Below are 19,960 nucleotides of genomic sequence, written 5' to 3' on the forward strand. Positions count from 1 at the left end.
TTTCTTCTCTCTTCTTCTTCTTCTTCTCTCTTCTTCTTCTTCTTCTCTCTTCTTCTTCTTCTTCTTCTTCTTCTTCTTCTTCTTCTTCTTCTTCTTCTTCTTCTTCTTCTTCTTCTGGCAATTTTTTTTTTTTTAAAAAAAGGACAACACCCCCATCCACAGCAATTGATTAACGTGCCCCGGACCGCACAACATGGGCACACCACCATTTTCAGCTCTGATTAATCCATCTCCTGCCAATCTGGACAAAACAACATTCCCTCCCTTTGAGGCCAGGTCCCTCCATTTGGAGCATCAGCTCTCCTTCGATCAACCTCGCCCTCCCCCACCCCACTGCCCAGGAGAAAGTCCAGCAGTGAGTCAGACTGTTGTTGCTGGAACTCCTGAGCTGGCCTCAAGCCTTGAGCCTCTATTGTTTCGGTCCCCAAGCCAGGCCGAGGCCTGTTAACACAGCCAAAAACACCCCCACCTTAGTCGCAGCACAAGGGGTTCTCCTTTAAGCACGCACACCCCGCCACCAGCAGCTGTGATCCAGGTGTCGACTGCCGCCCGATGCCCACTGCCAGACGCACGAGGGTGGGGTTGTGGCGCACGCAGGGTTCTCTCCTCCAGCCCAGGGGGTGCGCACGCTATACCACGCTTTCCTCCAGCTCGTCCGCATTGAGGAAGGGTCCGAGGCGCTTGCCGTCGCCCTCAGAGGCCGCGCACTGGGCCAGCATCCCGTGCACCGACTGGCTGCGCTTGGTCCACATGAAGCTGAGGCGCTTGGCGTAGCTGTAGCAGGAGCTGGAGGAGACGTCTCCCATGTCCAGGGAGTTGCTGCGCTTGGTCTTGGCAGGGGCGCTGGGGGGCCCCCACGCCGCTCCCCCCACCCTGTCTCCCGTCCTGCACTCGGGCTGAGCGGCCTTGGCCCGCACCCGCCGGTGCTTGGGGCCCCGCTCTTTGGGGGGTGTTCGCAGGGGGAGCAGGCCATTGGGGTGCCCGCCATTTGTCTGCGAGTAGACGTTGGTGACCTTGGGCAGGCTGCCGTGGGCGCTGCTGCACACCTTGTACTTCACCATCATGACCACGGTGAAGACCAGCAAGGTGACCACGATGATGCCCCCTACGATCACCGTCAGGGTCCCGCCCAGGAAGTGAGCGTGCAGCGAGTGGCAGTCCGGGTAGGCCTCCTGCGTGGCAAACTGGGCACATCCCAAAAGGTGCGTGGCTGCCAGGGAGGTGGCCGCGTCATCAAAGATGGCCAAGACACACAGGTCGTAATCCACGCTGGGCACCAAGTGCTTGAGGTGGAAATGCCGGCTGGTGGCAGGGATGATCCTGCGGAGAGGGAGAGAGAAGGTGGATCAGAAAGGTACAGCATCCTGTTCTCCCATTGGCCAACCAGGTGCCCCAATGAGAAGCCCGCAAGCAAGACCTGAGCACAGAAGCAAATCTCCCATCCTGTGGTTTCCAGCAACTGGTATTCAGAAGCATTGCTGGCTCCAATCGTGGAGGCAGAGCATAGCCATTGTGGCTAGGAGCCCTCAATAGCCGTCTCCTCCGTGAATTAGTCCAACACTCTGTTAAAGCTACCCAATCTCTTGAGCTAAAGGTAAAGGGACCCCTGACCATTAGGTCCAGTCATGGACGACTCTGGGGTTGCAGCGCTCATCTCGCTTTACTGGCCAAGGGAGCCAACATACAGCTTCCGGGTCATGTGGCCAGCATGACAAAGCCGCTTCTGGCAAATCAGAGCAGCACACGGAAACGCAGTTTACCTTCCCACTGGAGCGGTACTATTTATCTACTTGCACTTTGACGTGCTTTCTGCTAGGTGGACAGGAGCAGGGACCGAGCAACAGGAGCTCACCCCATCGCGGGGATTCGAACACCTGACTTCTGATCGGCAAGCCCTAGGCTCTGTTGTTTAGACCACAGCGCCACCCACGTCACCTTTTAAGCTACCAGACCATTATTGCCACCTCGTCATTCCCTTCTGCAGCTTTTTTGCAAGTGAAACTCAATATTCTTCCCTCCAGCCTGTATGGAATATGCCAAACTGCCTCACCAAAGCCACCTGACTAAATTTAGCTCTTGTGGGTCTGCAACTAACTAAGGAACAGGAAAAAGAGATTGGGAATAAATGGACAGCTCTTGCACCCGAGGAATGTACAAAAGAGGGTCCTCTCCCACCAATATTGGGACTTTGGCTTTTTCACTTGTTCCTGAAAGTGTTAGCAGTAAGAAGTGACCCAAGTTTGCTGATGAGACCAAAGTGCTCAGAGGGGTTAAGACACAGAAGGATTGGGAGACTTCCCAAGAACATCTCTCCACACTGGGGAAATGGGCATTAAGACGATAGATGCAATTCAGCGTAGGTACAAAAGCAATATAAACCTTAATGCTTGCATTCATCTGCCCGCAAGGGCACAGGAGCAGGTGGATTGGCAGGCGTAGGAGGTTCCTAGATCTTACCAGACCTGGGATGCAGCCTGGCGTTCAGTGGAGCAGGAACTCCAGCCTGGTGTAGCCAGGGCCCCCTCTCACAAGACATTTTGTTGCCTGAGGCTGAGGGACAAGAAGGCTTCTCCTTTCCCCATTCCACTTACAGGAGCCAGCAGGATGTTATTTCAACACTGGTGACCCGATAGCCTCCTCCCCTGTCCTGGTGGCAACAGACTAGCTAAGGGTGGCCAGTAGAGGGCGTCCCAGGTGCACATCTCTCTCCTCCCGCAGATGGAAATGGTTGGAACTCGGGGACAGCAAGAAGATGGCCCCACAGGAACTGCTGCCCAAGGAAGCCACTTCACTGCCTGTCCTTAGAGCCAGATGAACGGAAGCAGCGTTGAAAGCTCTGGCCTGGCCTCAGCAACCAAGTCAAAAGGCAGCCTTCCCAAACCGGCAACCACCAGGTCTTTTGCACAGCTGTATCACACTGGCGCTGGTGTTTATTGTTGCCATAAACATCCAGAGGGCACCAGGTTGGGCGAAGTTGTCCTACTTCCCCAGGTTTCCCTGGTGTGAATTCCACCCTGAATGGAAAGCCAGGGTGCCCTTTCCACTTCAGAGGCAAGGCGAGTGACTGCAGGGCTGTCGATGGCTACCGGCCATGATGGCTCTGCTCTGCCTCCGCAGTCGGAAGCAGCAATGCTTCTGAGGACCAGTTGCAGGAAACCGCAGGGAGGGAGAGGGCTCTTGAGCTCATGTCCTTCCCACGGGCATCCGGCTGGCCACAGTGAGATGCTGGACTAGACGGGCCACTGGCATGATCCAGCAGCCACTTTCTTCTTCTTACGCTCTTATGTCATGTTCATTTTTAAGGTGAATGGAACCTGGGGAAAATGTCCTCGTCTGTCTCCTCCTTGCACACAAATGCACATCAGTGTGCTGTGGCAGATCTAGGCTTGAGCCCTGGGGGGGAGGATCCAGCTGTCAAGGCTCAGAGTGCCACAAGGATGTACCCAGGCCCCAGCTGCTGCCAAAACCAGATCCAGGGGGCAGGGGGGAGGGACGTGCAGGAGACGGTGCTCAGGGGACTTTGGGAAGGGAGAAGGAGAGCCAAGCTGTTGCTCCACAGAGAGCACAACCTGAGGAGAAAGCACTGAATGTTGGTGCCTGTTGCAAATCTGTGTGTGGTCATTTTGCTTCTCAGGAATGCATATTTGTGCATGTCGTAGAATCATAGAATTGTAGGCTAGGATAGAATCCCCAGGGTTCATTCTATTCCAACCCCCTATGGGTAAAGAACTTGTGGTGATTAAGGCTACCCTGCCTCAGACTTCAAAACCAGCATTTCCCAAAACCATTTTGCCCTCCACCTCTAAACTCAATTCACCTTCCCACTTCCCTCCTCCAGCCCTCCCCCCCCCTGCTTCCATCACCAACCTCCCCCCTCCTTACAAGCAGAGACCTTGGGATGCATCAGGGGGCAGTTATTTTCTCAAGGTGGCCTACTTGGTTCTCTCCACTCCTCGTTTAATCCCCACAACAACCCTGTGAGGTAGGTTAGGCTGAGAGACGGTGATTGTGAGCTCAAGGACCAACCCAGGTACTCTAACCACTATGCCACACTGGCTCTTACATTGCAGCAGTGGCACTCTCTTACATCGTGAGGGCAGAGAGGATTCTGGGAGGTGATTCTTGGGGGGGGGGTGCGCCCCAGGAAGTCGCATAGGCTGGCCCACTGCCATCCATGCCTTAGCAACCTCAAGATCAGACTACTGTAATGCAGTCAATATGGGGCAGCCATTGAAGACAGGGCAATGGGACTGCTGTAGGATTCCTTTCCAAAGGCCTCTGGCTGACCTCTGTGGAAAGCGGAGTACTGGGTTGTATTGAGCCACCTCGGTCTGATGCAGCAGCCAGGCTCTGTTCGCTTTCCCCATCTCTCAAGTGTTTGCCTGCATACAGGCTCCTAATCTTGTCAGCGTTGTAATTGATTCGTTTCAGTGACAAGAGTCTTGAGGCTGTGGCCTTTGTCACTGGTTACGCTTCACAGACACACACACACACTTGCTAAAGTGCAAATTCACATCCAGATTAGATCACCAAATCAAGCATTGTGAGGAACCAGGGAGGATGCAAGCCCTGGAACAAACATCCAGATAAAATGCACATTCCAGGCTGCAGTTAGAGGGGGTGTTGCAGGTTTGAATGTTCTTCTGGGGTTGTGGGGGATGACCTCCTTGCATGTAGAAAACAAACATGTCAGGAAGCACAGTTCTCTCCCTTGCCATCTTCTTGCAGAGCAAACTAGTTTCAATAATAGCTTATGATTTCAGGTTGCCTGGAAGACCCTTTAGGGTCTCTTAGAAATCTAGAGAAATTCTCCTTGTGACACTGCACACTACAAAATATCATAGGGTGATGACCCAAAAAGGGGCATTTTCCATCATTGCCCCATACTATGAATGACCTTCCCTCTGCCACATGTGAAGCAACAGCCACCAGCTGCTTCAGATGTCTTGTAAACAACCTGTTTTGTCCAGGCTTTCCCTGACGCAGAAGATTAGACCCTGATTTATGTATTTGAATCCCCTGCATTCCTGTTCTATTTCTTTTTCTTTGCTTTCATGCTGCCGTTTTATTGGTTTTAGGTTGCATTTTTCTTTTAATGATGCCGTTTGTTCTTGTACACCACTTAGAAGCTTTTTAAAAAAATAATTAAGTGGCTTATAAATGCTTTTAAATAAATAAAATAGCTAGCATTACCTAGAAAATTGCTGGTTTAAATCGGTTCATTTCAATCAAGTCTCCCAGTATGGAATTCATATATTTCCCGACAAGTGTGTGTACTAATTGGTTTCTAGAATAATCCAATGCATTGTTTTGCAACTAAATAAGACCTTGGAGCACAATGCAGAACTTTTTGTCCAAACAGCCGCCTGTGCTGCAGACTTAGGCCAGCTAAGCAGACAAGTTTGTGTTGGGCTGCCTGTGTACCCAAGAAATAAACACCATATATTGAAAAGTTAAGAATTCAGCCCTGCTTGGAAGTAGCCCCAGTGAATAAAGTGGGGCCTATTTCTGAGTAAACATGCATAAAAGTTGGACTGTGAGCTCCCAGGAGCAAAAGACAGTGGACTTCAAGGGGCCTCATGCTTTTGGATGAAAATAGGGTGCAGCCTCCATTGGGAGGCATCCAATCTCTGTCTCCCACCTCCTGTTCAACTGAGCCAGGTGGCATAGGAAGCTGCCTTATATACAGAGTCAGACCACTGATCCACATATCTTCAGTACGGTATGCACTGACTGGCAGTGGCTGTCCAGGATTTCCAGGCACGGGGTCTTTTCCAGCCCTGCCAGTAGATGCTGAGGATTGAACCTGGAGCATGGACAGCTGATGCTCTTCGCCGTGCGTCTTGGGCATTGAGCTGTTCACAACCCATGTATATTTCATGCTGTCTGTAACTGCCCAGGCTCACAACATCTCCCCAGGGTCCTGTTAGCATTGCTTCCTGCCCTAACACTCTCCTGGCTTCCCTGACCACATGAAGTGACTTGAGGGATTGTCAGAGGGAGGAGGTATGCTGGTGTTGCTGGAAACTGGTTGAAAACGAAGATTGCGGAGCAGATCAGCAACCCTCTCTTTGCACAGTTTAGCGTCCCGTTTTTAAAAGCAGGACTTAATTCCAGCAGGTTCACTCCCGAGGAACCTGTTATCAACCTCTGGAAATGTGAAACGGCCTCTTGCAGCCTTCCGTGACCCTTGCCTATTGAAATGTGTGTGCCAAGGTGTTGCTATTAGTTAGTATATAAAACCCTTAAGAACTTGGGACCAGTTTGCCTTACCTGAGGCACCCACTCAACTACTTCAGTCAGCAGAATTGGCAGTGTTATAGGTTCCACGTAATACTGCTCCACATTTGTAAGAGCTCAATCTTTTAGTGTGGCAGAATCTACACTTTGGAACTCCCTGCCTATTGATTGTGAATCCTGAGCTCCATGGAGCAACAGTCTGGCTCTGTATGAGGCAGCTTCCTGTGCTGCGGGCAACAAACCTGGTTAGCTACTAATCTTAAAGAGGGCTAGGGATGTCGGCTCCAGCTATGGAAAATCACTCCAGAGTGGCTCAGGTGACAGGATGAGAGCTGCTCCCTGGAATGAGCAGCATCCAGAGGCTTGGATGAAGTTCTGTCCCTGCTACTCTTGAGCTAATCTCTGCTGCTCTCCACCTGGGAAAGGAGCAAAAGAGGAAGGACCACAGAAGAGAACCTGGCTGCTGGATCAGACCATAGGCCAGCATCCTGTTCCCACAGTGGCCATCCTGATGCCTCTCCTGGGAAGCTCACACAAGGAGGATCTGAGCCCAGCAGTGAGCAGCTGGAGTTCAAAATAATCCAGGAGGCTGGCATCATGAGGGTCTTGGGAGAACAGAATTATAATTTGAAGTGCCAGAAACCTCTTGCTCGCAGACGGAAACAGTAAAATCTTGGTCCCTGGGCCCACCTGGCAGCCAGCGAAGGAGAAGCCAGCTGAGAGGCATAACAAGAGTTCCTTGGGATCAGGGTCCCAGGCGGCACGGTCACAAACGCCTTACCTGTAAATGAGAGTGTCATCCACGGTGCAGTTGTACTGGATCTGGTACATCCAGGCGGCGTAGGCCGACTTGTCAGCCACCCACCGCACCAGCGCTGAGCTGGCCGTCACGTCGGACACCTCCACCCTTTTCTCGAAGCCCCCCTCGCTGGCATTGGCCGATGTCTTGGCTGAAGTGGCAATGTCGGAGGAGCCCGGGTCCTGCTGTAGCACAGTGATGCTGCCGTTCCCCCGGTGAGGCAAGGGGATGATTTTGAGGTCCACGGTGGCCGTGGACTCCCCTGCAGCGTTGATGGCGATGCAGGTGTAGGCCCCATCATCCCGGATGGTGGTCACCAAGATGTCCAATGTGCCATTGCGGAAGGACATGGTCCTGGAAGAGTTGGACATGATTTTGTCATCAGGGGAGACCCAGTGGATAACCGGCTCAGGGTCCCCAATGGCCCGGCACCGCAGAGTGGCCCGTTGGCCCTCCAAGATCCAGAGCTTGTGGGTGTGGCGGGTGATGAGGGGTGGCTCGCAGGTGAACTCCTCCTCGGGGACCGACCAAAAATAGCGGCCCGCCACCTGCGCAGGGGAGGCACAGGTCTCCATGTCGTCCTCCCGCACCAGGCGGCGCAGCCACAGCAACTCGCAGTTGCAGTGCAAGGGGTTCCCGCCAAAGCTGAGCACAATGGTGGAGGTGTACGGGGTCGGGCTGATGACCCCGACCTGAGAGCGGGCAAAGAGTGGATCGGGGGGCAGCGTGTAAAGGCGGTTGGAGGTCATATCCAAGCGGGAGAGCTTGTAGAGCTCGGCAAAGGCCCCTTCCATGATGAAGTCGATCAGGTTGTGGTCCAAGTTGAGGGTGTGGAGGCAGAGCATCCCTTGGATCCCTTCCCAGGGGACCCGGTGCAGGTTGTTGTAGGACAAATCCAGGTCCTCCAAGGTCATCAGGAAGTCATCGAAGGCGACCACCGAGATGTCCACCAGTTGGTTGTTGTTCAGGATGAGGTGCTGGAGGTTGAGCATCCCACGCAGGGCCTCCTCCTGGATGTGGGTCAGCCGGTTACCGTCCAGGTGGAGTGAGCGGAGGCTCTCCAGGTCGCCGAAGGCAAAGGGGCGGATGGTGTCAATGGTGTTGCGCGACAGGGTCAGGTCCACCAGGCCTGTCATGTTCAGGAAGTCAGGCGGCTCCACCACCTGGATGAAGTTGTCGGCCAGCCGCAGCTCCACCGTCCGGCGGTCAATGTTGGGCGGGATGAAGAGCAGGCCCTTGTTGGCGCACAGGGTGCTGAGTGACTCAGAGAGGTTCTGGCACACGCAGTGGAAGGGACAGCCCTCGACCTGGGCCAACGCGCGTCCCACCATCAGCAGCTGGACTAGCAGCAGCAGCAGGCTTTCCATGGTAGACGGCTTGGCAAGCCCTGGAGAAGGAGGGAACGAAATAAAAGCAGTTACCGGACAAAACATCTCTAAGGGCTCGTCCACACTTCCACCCATCCTATGCCTAGAAAGCCTGGATCCAAGCGGTTTTCTACTTGATCTTCGCTTTCTGGGCATAGGTCTGAGTGGTTTCCCCCTTGCTGTGCTTTTTTCCCAGGGAAAACTCGCTCTTTAGCGCTAAATTGGAGCAAACATCAATCCAGAGAAATCCCGAATTGCCATTTGCTCCGATGAAGCGCTAAAGAGCGGTTTTCCCCAGAGAAAAGCAGGACAAGAGGAAGTGTGGATAAGCCCTATATATCCGAAGCTGGGTCTCCTCAGTCTTTTCACAGAAAGCAAGGTTAACTTGCAGTCTATACCTTTAATAAGTCCTCTCAGGCTCATCAGAATGAGATACTGAAAGAACTTAGAAGGGGCTTCTCTGACAAATATGTACAAAACAGCACTTGTGGAAGAATCCCAGGATAAAACAAGCACAAGGCCTGAGGCACAAAGACTCATCGCTGTTGAATGGCACAGCTTTATTATGTACATGGCTAAAACCAAAAATAGAGGACTCGCCTCATAAACTCTTTTGGTTAACTTGAACTGTTTATCACCTGCCATACAAATACAGTAGTGGTTTGGGATCAGAACTTTATTTGGCTATTTCGCATGTATTGCCTAAACATTAGCTTCTGGGTTAGGGCAGGATATTTCATTATTCATCTATGTTATATGTTGGAAGGAATTTTTAAATAAATTACATTTTAAACATAGGAGTAAAGAAAGAAGGTTGGCTTGATGATGGCATGAGGCAGGAATTTGGGGACTCAGAGAGGACTTCATGCCAAGTGGCAAATTGCCCCCTTTCTTCATTCCTTCACACACCCTTAACTTTGGTAGGCTATTAATCCATTCCTATCTCTTCTCTTCTTTATACATGTTTGTACATGATTGTTTACATTTGCTATTAATTGCAGAGTGTACTACTTGCCAGTGCATCAGATTAATTTGGGGCAGGGCCGTAGCACATTTGCAGAGCACCTGCTTCGCACACAGAAAGCCCCAGTTTCCACCCCCAGAATCTCAAGGTAGGGTTAGGAGGAAACCCTGGCTGAAACTCTGCAGAGCTACTGCCAGTTAGTGCAGGTGATATGGCGCTAGATGGACCAGCAGTCTTGACTCTGCAGAAGACAACATTCCATTTAAACCAGCCTTTATTTAGAACCATGTAGACCAGAAGCTTTTTAAGATGACAGAGATGATGTGGTAGATAGAGCATCTGCTATCAATGCAGAAGATCCTTGTTCAATGACTGGCATCTCCAGTTTGGGTTGGGATAGACCTGTGTCTGAAATCCTGGAGAGCCACTGCTAGCCAGTACAGGCAATACCATGCTAGCTGGTCCAGCAGGTGGAGGAGGAGAGGGCGGAGGGTGACGAAAGCACTGAGAGTGCGGGGGGCCTTCTGGAACTGCTGGGAAATTCAACAAACCTGCTGTACCTAGAACTGGGTGTTTGGAGAATGTAGCTGAATGGGACACAGCGGAGAAGCACCACCCACTTTTGGCCTGCCCATAAAAAGCAAGTGCAGACTGAGAAATTAGGGTGATGTCTCCTGTTTCCTCGAACTCTTCTCATTGTGAGACTTTCGTGGGTGAGCTGAGAGTTGGTTTGGATCCTGGGTGAGAACCCAGAGGCTGAGAGGTAGGGTGTGTTAGAAGGAAAGGGAATTCATATAGATTTTTATATATTAGTAGCTTTGTTTTAATGTAGCATTTTTATATGTAAGTGTTTGTTTTTGCAACATTTTTAAAAAGTTGGTGTTGTTACTGTAATTTTTTTGTACCCCGGTTAGATATACAGTATATTTAATACAGGTGATACCTGGACACGGGAAACTCCCCGTTTGCATGTCTTTGGGTCACACATGACCACACACATGTGCACTGTTTTTGGCAATGAAATGGGGCAGGCTGGGGGCAGAATGAAGCGAGGGCAGGGTGGGGGAATCCCCACTCTTGTACATCCCAGTGACATATGCTGCAGCCTGGAACATAACCCTTGCATAAGCAGCCAATCCCCTGTATATTAAGGACTATAGAAAGTAAATAATCAGTGGTTATATCAGTATAAATCAGTATAATCAGTATAAAGCAACTTCCTACAATTCAGTATATTCCTAATTTTAAACATTTTAAAAACATTATTTTCATTCCCATTTAATACCCCCAACATTCATTTGCCACAGCCCTTGTTATTTCAAATCCTCCCAGTCATTAATATATATTTAGATATAGAGATGTGATTCTTTTGCACATCCAACCACCATCCATATTTCCATATGGCCAGTGAAGAGATAATCAAATAAGAAGGAAAGCCTGAGTAAGGAGAAAAGGAGAGATAGATGGAGAGCAGGGTTGGGGGGGAGCACTAAAGGATCTTCATCAAAGCACAAATTATATTGCACAAAAATGTCTGTCACAGATTGATGGATATGCAGCGGCCAGATTACTCACTTCAGCTCTCAAGTTATATTACCCCTGTTTAAAAACAGTTTCAGGCCTAATTCAAGCTGCTCGCATTAGTTTTGAAAGCCAAGGGCGTACCCACCACGGGGCAAGTTAGGGCAGCTGCCCTACTCTAGAAGCAGGGCTGGTGGGCAGAGGCGGAGCACAGCCCGGCGTAGCGCGAGTTCGCCATTCCCGCCGCGCCGCGCCGCACCCTCCCTCCAGCTCCCCGGCGCGCCCTCTGGCAAGGCCAAGCGCGGCGGGGAACCAGAGAGCGCGGCGCGGCGGGCGGGAACGCTGAACTCGCGCTCCGCTGGGCTGGGCTCCACCTCCGCCCACCAGCCCTGCTTCTAGGGAGGGGCGGAGGCGCGGAGGAGGCAGCCACAAGCTCGCGCTCCCCACGCGCCTCTGGAGCTTCGTGCTGGGCGGGGGAGCCTGGGGCCGCCTCCTTGAAAGAGCTGCGAGGCACGGAGGAGGCAGGCACAAGCTTGCGTTCCCTGTGCACCTCTGGAGCTTCGTGCCGGGCGCGGGAGCCTGGGGCCGCCTCCTTGAAAGAGCTGCGAGGCGTGGAGGCAGGCACAAGCTCGCGCTCCCCGTGCGCCTCTGGAGCTTCGTGCCGGGCGCGGGAGCCTGGGGCCGCCTCCTTGAAAGCGCTGGGAGGCGCAGAGGAGGCAGGCACAAGCTCACGCTCCCTGCGCCTCTGGAGCTTCGTGCTGGGCGCGGGATCCTGGGGCCGCCTCCTTGAAACAGCTTGGAGGCGCGGAGGAGGCAGCCACAAGCTTGCGCTTCCCGCACGCCTCTGGAGCTTCGTGCCGGGAGCGGGAGCCTGGGGCCGCCTCCTCGGAAGAACTGGGAGGCGCAGGCCACGTAGCCCCGCCCACATTCCCACTGTGGCCCCTCCCCTACCCCCCTTGCCCCCCCCTAATTTTGATCCTGGGTACGCCCCTGTTGAAAGCCCTGAACAACTCAAGTCCCAAATTCCTGAAAGATGGCCTCCTTCCCTATAGACACCCTCGGTGCTGAGATTAGCAGAGGGGGCCAGTCTTAGTTGTTCCACCGCTCTCGGGGATTTGGGGTGCTGGCGTTCCAGGAAAGGGCCTTCTCTGTGGCCGCCCCTAAGTTGTAGAACTGCCTCTCCACAGAGATGCTCCTGACCCCTTCACTACGCAGCTTCCTTTACCCTGGCCGTTGACTTCTGTGACGCACACTTTCAGGAACAGCCACCCGCCAATTCCTGTGAGCGTAGTACGTTTTAACTCTTCGCACTTCTGGATTTTAAATTATTATAACCTGCCCTGGGATCTGCTGGGAAAAGGCATCTCATAAATTTAATAATAATAAAAAGCCGCTTCATTTGCACAGCTGCATCTTACGCCCTGTTTCTTGGTTGTACTAGGGAAAGAGTGGATATGGGAATAGCAGACAGAATGTGGGATGCCATCAGGGCAGAATCCAGCGTCACTGTGACAGAGCCCCACTCAGCAGAAGGGGGCACTAGGGGTCAGCAAACACAGGCCTTGTGGAAAGGGGAGGCTTGGCAGATTTTGACGTTAATAGTCAATGCATCTGGCAGTTAACCAGAAGGTTGGTGGTTTGAGCCCACCCAAGGATGGCTGTGAGCCAGATTCCTGCATTGCAGGGGGTTGAGCTAGATGAGCCATGGTGTCCCTTCCAACTTGTATGATTCTATAAAGTAATATATTTTACCATCTAAAGCAGGGGTAGCCCATGTGGTTTTATAGAGGAGAAGGCTATCTATCAATGGCTGCTAGCCATGATGGCTCAGCTTCCATGGTCAGAGGCAGCAATGCTTCTCGATGCCTGTTGCTGGAGTCGACAGAAGGAGAGTGCTCTTACGCTCAGATCCCACTTGCACTGTCAGAACAAGATGTTGGCCAAGATGGCCCACTGGCCTGATCCCAGCAAGGCTGGATTTTATGTTTAAATGTTCTTAGGCCAAACATCTGGAAACCCCCCAGGTTAGGGAAAGCTGTTCTAGATGTTAAATCTTGAAAGCTGGGGGAGTTACTTTATCTGTATCATGTCAATACATGCACATCATTTTAGTTTTATCTGATTGATTGATTGATTGATTGATTGATTGCAGTTAAACCCCACCTTTTACTCCAGGGAGCTGAAGGTGGCTCCTCATTTTGTCCTCACAACAACCCTGTGAGGTAGGTTAGCCTGAGAGGCAGGCATTGGCCCAAGGTCTCCCAGTGAGCTTTGTGGCCGAGAAGGGGGTTTGAACCCTGGTCTCCTGGGTCCTAGTCTGACACTCTGACCACTACACCACACCAAGGCAGCATACGATCCACAGCTACAGCTGCTGACGTTTATCTTAAACTGCAGAAATTTTTTTGTGGGGGAAGGGAGGGAAACATTCATTCCCTCTAATATATCTTTGTTGTTTGGATTAAGCGCCTTCCTGACTTTCAGCTGGTGGAAGATGAGCTACACGAGAGTCAATGAGCAGAGCACACAGTGGTTGGGATTAAGATGTCATTGGTCTGAAATGGGGGGGGACTCTTATTTCCATGGTTGAAATGGGAGGGGGGATCTGCTGTGTTTCCACATACGTGCTTGAAAGCCGGCTGCACTAGCTGCTTTCCCAGGGCGCAGGTGGCCGAGGGGTCAAGCACGCCAGAGGTGACAACTCCAGAGACCTTTTGCAAATTGCCAGCCAGGTGAAGGGATTAAAGCAGGGGACCCCAACCTAAGGCCCGGGGGCCGGATGCGGCCCAATTGCCTTCTAAATCCGGCCCATGGATGGTCCGGGAATCAGCATGTTTTTACATGAATAGAATGTTTCCTTTTATTTAAAATGCATTTCTGGGTTATTTGTGGGGCCTGCCTGGTGTTTTTACATGAGTAGAATGCGTCCTTTTATTTAAAATGCATCTCTGGGTTATTTGTGGGGCATAGGAATTTGTTCTCTTTTTTTCCAAAATATAGTCCGGCCCCCCACAAGGTCTGAGGGACAGTGGACCGGCCCCCTGCTGAAAAAGTTTGCTGGCCCCTGGATTAAAGGTTCTGTATTGCCTCAGCGCTCAAAAGATGGCAGGGCAGATAAAGCTAAAAGAGACTGAGCGAAAGTGTGCGCTCTCTCAGACGTGAACCCTCAATCCTGGTGGGACTCCCCACCCCCCTTTCATCTCTTTGCTATCATCTGCAAGGTAGGCAGAAGAGGGGAAACCAGAGTGTTCATCAGGGTCAGGCCTCAGCCCTGAAACACATTGCAGAGCAACAGAGGGAACCTCTGAGCATAGACAGAGTGCTACTCTGTCCTCTGCTTCAGGTCATCACCCTCCTTAGGAAGCAAGATGGCAGCCGAGTGTGATCAGGTGTGGAACGACAGGACTAGGTGCCAGGTCATTCATGAGCCAGGCCTCGTAGGTCCTGTACTGTGCTTGCGGTTTCCCCACACGCATCATTTATCTGGCTGGCCACTGTGAGAAGAGAAGGCTGGACTAGATGGGCCATTGGCCTGATTCAACAGGTTCTTATGAGGAACACCAGCCTGGGAAGGTCATCTCTGTTCCCGAACCCATCTTGGCCAGTGTAGGACACTTGTGCCAGTGTGGCACACACCTCCCAGGCGACACAGAGCTCTTCTTCACATTGCTGGCAGACAGCCCTTCATCATTCAAAAGTTTTCGCGCTTCCTACGCTGCTGAGAGAGGCCAGATGTATAAGAGATGCTGCGCCTATTTTTATTCCTGCCTGCTAGGCGCCCCACGCAGCAACAGTCTCTCGTCTCTGCCTGCTGCGATTCTCAAGAGTCAGTATCTGGCCCTGCAGCAATGCTCCGTGAGATGCCAGGCAAATGTGCAGGTTTGGCATCTCTCCCCCTCTCCCGCCCCTTTTGTGTGTTTCCTCGGGCCTAAGGATGGTTGGAGCCAAGGGGACGCCGGAGGGGTTTTCTGTGGACCTATAAATGTCTATACTTGTGCGCATTTTTGCATAAGCGAAGGGCAGCTTAGACGACGAAGTGTCTCATGCATGAAGCAGCTCATTGATATGTTCCATTTCGCGGTCTGTGTGCCTCAACCATCCCAACAAATTACTACCCGTGGAACTCACTGCTCCAAGATGCAGTGTCTTTTAAAGGGGAAGAGATTAAATCCCAAGGAGCTGAAGAGGTCTATCAACAGCTATTTTGTTGCAGAAGTTAGAACCTCCATGTCCAGAGACTGTCTACCTCAGAGGAAGAGTTGCCTTGGGAAAGAGCGAACAGCAGGGGAGGGGCTGCTGACTTCATGCCTAGCGGATGTGTGCTTGTTTCCTAAACCATATGATGGGCTGTTTGTGGTCAGGATGCTAGACTAGAACTGGGGTCAGCAAACTTTTTCAGCAGGGGACCAGTCCACTGCCCCTTAGACCTTGTGGGGGGCCAGACTATATTTTTGGGGGGTGAACAAATTCCTATGCCCCACAAATAACCCAGAGATGCATTTTAAATAAAAGCACACATTCTACTCGTGTCAAAACAACAGGCAGGCCCCACAAAGAACCCAGAAATGCATTTTAAATAAAAGGACACATTTTACTCGTGTAAAAACACATTGATTCCCGGACCGTCTGCAGGCCAGATTGAGAAGGCGATTGGGTTGGATCTGGCCCCCGGACCTTAGTTTGCCTACTAGAAGATGAGATGGACTAGAAGATGAGCTCTTGGGGGAGAGGCATAGCTCAGAGGTAGAGCATCTGCCTTACATGCAGAAAACCTCCTGGGGTTCAATCCCCAGGTAGGGCTGGCCGAGATCCCTGCCTAAAACCCTGAAGAGCTGCTGCCAGTCAGTGCAGACAGTACTGAGCTAGATGGACCAATGACCTGATTCAGTATAAAGCAGCTTCCTCTGTTCCTATTTAAATTGGTCCTTTATTCAGAACCATGAGGACTAGAAGTTTTCTTTTGGGGAAGGGCTGTAGCTCAGTGGTAGAGCATCCGCCTTGCATGCGGTAGGTCCCAAGTTCAATCCCCAGTGGCATCTCCAGGTAGAGCTGCCAGAGACTCCCTGGAGAGCCACTGCTGCCAGTCATTGCAGGCAATGCTAGTTTAGATGGACCAGTGGTCTGATTCAGTATACGGCAGCTTCCCTTGCTGTCATGCAGAGGTGGGAGGGGGGGACTTTTATTCAGCTAAGATGTGATGGGAAGGAGTCCTGTCCCTGCCTGAAGCCTGGGAACCAAACCAGAGCAGACAGTTCAATACCAGGCTCAGCAAGAGCCCCCCTACTATTGCATCTGTGTTCTGCCTCCAGTTCTGTAAGGGAACAGGGGCGGAATTGGGTAATATGGCGCCCTGAGCGAGGACAAAATTTGGCAGCCCTCACCCTTAACTATTTCTTGGTTTCATAATAATTCATTTTGGTACAGATTCCTTTTTAATGGATCTTCTCAGTAGGAACCCATATAAACATAGGTATTGTTGTTGTTGCTATTATTATGTACCCCCTTGGCCTGGCGCCCACGCTGCCCTAAATCCTGCGCTGCTGGGAAGAGAGGGAAGGGCAGGGTCAAGGTGAAAAAGGAAGTGCCGCCTAATTTATAACTCCTCTAGAAGAAGAAGAAAATCCCTGTGATTTCCCCAGGCTAGTGGGAATTAAAGGGCATTGTGGAAATGGAGACTGCTGGAAGGTGTTCATGTCTCTGGGTGGGGAGGGGTGGTTGGTTGGGGGGAGAAGTCAGCCGCTAGGGACTTTCTAGCCTCTAGCTCAGAGGAAGGAGCTGGTGTGGTCGCTGCCACTGGCCCCCAGGACTCCTGGGTTCTGCTCCTAGCTCCGGGTTAAGAAACGAAAGCAAAAGGTTAGAGAGAGCCAGGATGGTTGCCTCTGGGGACTGGGCCGTTTGGCAAGAGACTTTTAGGAGATGGTCAGCTGAAGCAATGGAGGCTGAGCAACCCGCACCCCTGCTTCCTCAGCTCAGGGAAGGCAACGAGGTCTAGTGGTTGGAGGGAGTCAGGATGGTGGGGGTGGCATTTGGGGATCACTGGGAGCTGACAAGTGATGCAAGTTTAGGGAAAGGACCATACCTGGGTTCAATACCTGGTAGTATCTCCAGGGAGGGCTGAGAGAAACTCCCTGTCTGAAGCCTTTACAGCTGCTGCCAGCCAGTGTGGACAGTGCTGGCCTGACCCTCAGTAGAAGGCAGTTCCCTATGTTCCTATGCTCAGTTTGGCAAGCAGAACAACTGAGCTCTTTGTTGCCAACACTGGGGTGCCCCCACCCCACCTTAAAATCCAAATCCCAGACATAAATATGGAACTCTTTGGAGCTGGGCTTGGTTCTGCCTGTCTGTTGATGCAGCAGTTGACAAATCTACCTCCATCTCTCCCTCCCTCCCTTTCTCTCTCCTCTCCACCCCCCACTTCCCCCAGGGCACTCCCTTCTCTGCTCCAGGCTGGAGAGCCTGGCCCTGCCGGGCACGACGAGGCCTCCTAGTGGCAGAGTCGGGAGCAGCCGCTGCCTCTCTGCGCTGGTGCAGGTGAAAGGTTGCAGATGGCCAGAGGGAAAGGGGGGGTTGTTACTAGTGCCACAGGAAGGGGGGCAAGAGGCCAGGGCAGGAGGCAATTGAGGTGGAATAATTTGAAGCTGGCTGATCCCTTTCACCACCTCCTTCCTGCCACTGAGCACCTCCCTCCGATTTTAATCAAGATGGAAAGACAAAGGTCAGAGAAGAATAAAAGAGGAGTGGGGAGAAGGGCCCCCACCATTTCCATCACAATGCAACTTTATGGGTAAGGAAAAGGGTGGGGGGGTGAAAGGAGATTCAGTGGGAGAAAAAGAGGTTTGGGAGATCAGATTCCTTTTTTTCTTTTCTGGAAACCTTTCCAGGGTTTGTAACAGACGGAGACAGCTAAAAGGTGGCTCTTCCCCACCCCACCCCCACCCCGGGAAACCAGCGCACCCCATTTGTGGTTTTCTCCCCCTCCCCAAAATTAAATAAACACTCTGCAGTCCCCCCTCTGCAGGACATTAGTCACTCCACAACCCCCCCTCCAGGAGCCATCACTGCCTAACCCAACTTCCCACGAAGCTCAGCTAGACACACAAACCCCAACACACAAGACACACATCACATTTCTGCCCCCCCCCAAACCATTTGCCCCAGATGCCTTTTTACCTTCTGCTCAGTGTCTCAGGGGCCCAGAGAGCAGCCGCAGCCATCCTGCTCCATCTCCCCGCCTCTCTGAGCCCCCTGCCTCTCGCTCAGGCTCGCCTGGCCGGATCTCGGCCCCCAGGTGCCCCCTGAGCCCTCTGCTCCTCCGGGTGCCATGGAGGGGGGGCCCAACCGCAGCGGAGCCCCCTCGCCTGCACGGCGGCTGGTGCTGGTGCTGCTGCGTGGCAAGCAAAAGTTCAGCGTGGCTGGAGGTGGCATCGGAGACGCAGGCAGCAGAACATCCTTTCCCCCCCCTACCGTCGCCCCCCCCCCAGCCAAAGGAATCAGACTCAGGAAATGCTGCAGCGCTCAGGCAGACATGGGAGAGGGCATCCGTGCCACCCTCCTCAAGATGCCGCTGTTAGTGGAGCTCTCTGTGACTTGGGGTGCTCTCTGCTCCCAGGGTCTCTGCTCTTTGACCCTTTTCGCTCACCAGGACTCAGGCTGGGCCACCTTGCCTCTGACCCTTCCTGGGCTGCCAAGGCGGCAGATGCCCAAATCAAATGCCTGGGCTCAGTCTGCTTTGCCCTCCAGCTCCTGTGTCCCAGCCACAGTTCCTGGACCCTGAATGCACCCCACTCTCCTTCCAGGCCCCCTTCACCCCTCAGGACTCCTGGGTTCCATGCCACTCAGCTCTCAGTTTCCAGACAAGTCTAGATCCCTTCGGTTTCTTCATTCCAAGGTTCTAGATCTCCCAGGACAGGCCCGTTCCAGGTTCTACATGGTCCATTTCTGATCTTGCTTTTCTGGATCTTCGTTCTAGATCCACAGTTCTTGAAGAATGGGGGGGGTTCGTTCGTTTGTTTGTTTTTTAAAAAAACCTTACCCCGGAAATTCCAGAATTGAGCTCCTTGTTCCAGCCAAGAGGCTGGGATTCCACCACCCACCTTTAGCTTCTTGCCCTTCTAGATGCCCAGTCTTTGACAGTTCCAGATTATATCCCAGTTCTGTGCCTTCTGGAGTTCCGGGTTCTAATCCTCCACCCTACTGGGTTCCTGGTGGGGAGGCCGTTCCATGCTAGATCTTTTGACTTGACTTTCAGACCCCAAGAACCCAAATTTGGGGTCGGGACATCTCCAGGGCATTAGATCCTGGATTTCCGTTTCTCGTCCTTCCCTCCTTCTTGAATCCGGCCGTTTTCTGCCTTTGCAGAATGTGGGATCTAATTCCCGGCGCCTTCAGAGACTCCCAGGGCCCTTCCAGGAACAACGACCTTTTGCACACCCCTTCAGGGCGTCCCCAGATCCTGTTTCTTCTGCAGATCCACCGCCCCTCTTTTCCTCCGGTCCTCCTGGGTCCCCCTCCAAGAGGCTCTTTGTCTCTCTGCCTGCCTTCCCGGCGGCCCGGCAATGAGCTGGGAGGGGACCAGCCCGCAGTTTGCAAGCAGCGTTCTTTCAGTTTGGCCTCTCCATCAAATCTTTTCCCCCAGACGCCACCCCACCCCTCCGGACTGAAGCAGGCTTAGCTCTCCGGAGCGGACGGCTCCGCTGGGCTTGGCCCCCTCCCCTTCCAGCGCCTGAAGCTCCTCCTACCCAAGCTCTGGTTGGGGGGAGGGAGTTGCCTGTGCCTGGTCTTTGAAGCAGCTGGGATGGAGGCTCCCCGCTTCCTTCTCGGGATGCAGAGGCAGAAAGAGTGATGGAGCACCTTACCCAAGAGCCAGATTTTGGGAAAACCTTTGCCTCTCAGTAACCAGGGCAGGGAGGCAGGCAGCCCCACTGTGTCAGGAAAGGAAATCCATATTGTTTTCACATCTGATTCTACCCTTTGTGCTTTTAAAAAGAGTGCTCACCCCCCCACACACACACACACAGACAATTTTAAGTCTGGATTTCAGATTACCAGGCAACTTCCCCTCCCCTCCCC

The 19,960-nt window shown here is 52.6% G+C and overlaps 2 protein-coding genes across 9 annotated transcripts in view; one reads left to right on the forward strand and one right to left on the reverse strand.

Moving 5' to 3' along the window:
* The window catches only part of PC (pyruvate carboxylase), a 275,210-nt gene that overhangs the window by 222,887 nt on the left and 32,363 nt on the right, over positions 1-19,960 (forward strand). The window lies entirely within an intron of this gene.
* On the reverse strand, positions 147-18,132 carry LRFN4 (leucine rich repeat and fibronectin type III domain containing 4). 2 transcript variants are annotated; one of them, XM_060269533.1, is made up of 3 exons: positions 18,062-18,132; positions 7,022-8,426; positions 147-1,320 (listed from the first exon to the last, which is right to left on the reverse strand). In XM_060269533.1, the coding sequence occupies exons 2-3, from the start codon at positions 8,404-8,406 to the stop codon at positions 630-632; spliced, it is 2,076 nt and encodes a 691-aa protein (XP_060125516.1). In that variant the 5' UTR covers positions 8,407-8,426; positions 18,062-18,132; the 3' UTR covers positions 147-629. The 2 variants fall into 2 exon arrangements, with proteins under 2 accessions (XP_060125516.1, XP_034953539.2); XM_035097648.2 differs by lacking the exon at positions 18,062-18,132 and having other exon boundaries at positions 7,022-8,497.

The sequence above is a fragment of the Zootoca vivipara genome, chromosome 17 (assembly GCF_963506605.1).
Source record: "Zootoca vivipara chromosome 17, rZooViv1.1, whole genome shotgun sequence".
NCBI classification, from domain to species: Eukaryota; Metazoa; Chordata; class Lepidosauria; order Squamata; family Lacertidae; genus Zootoca; species Zootoca vivipara.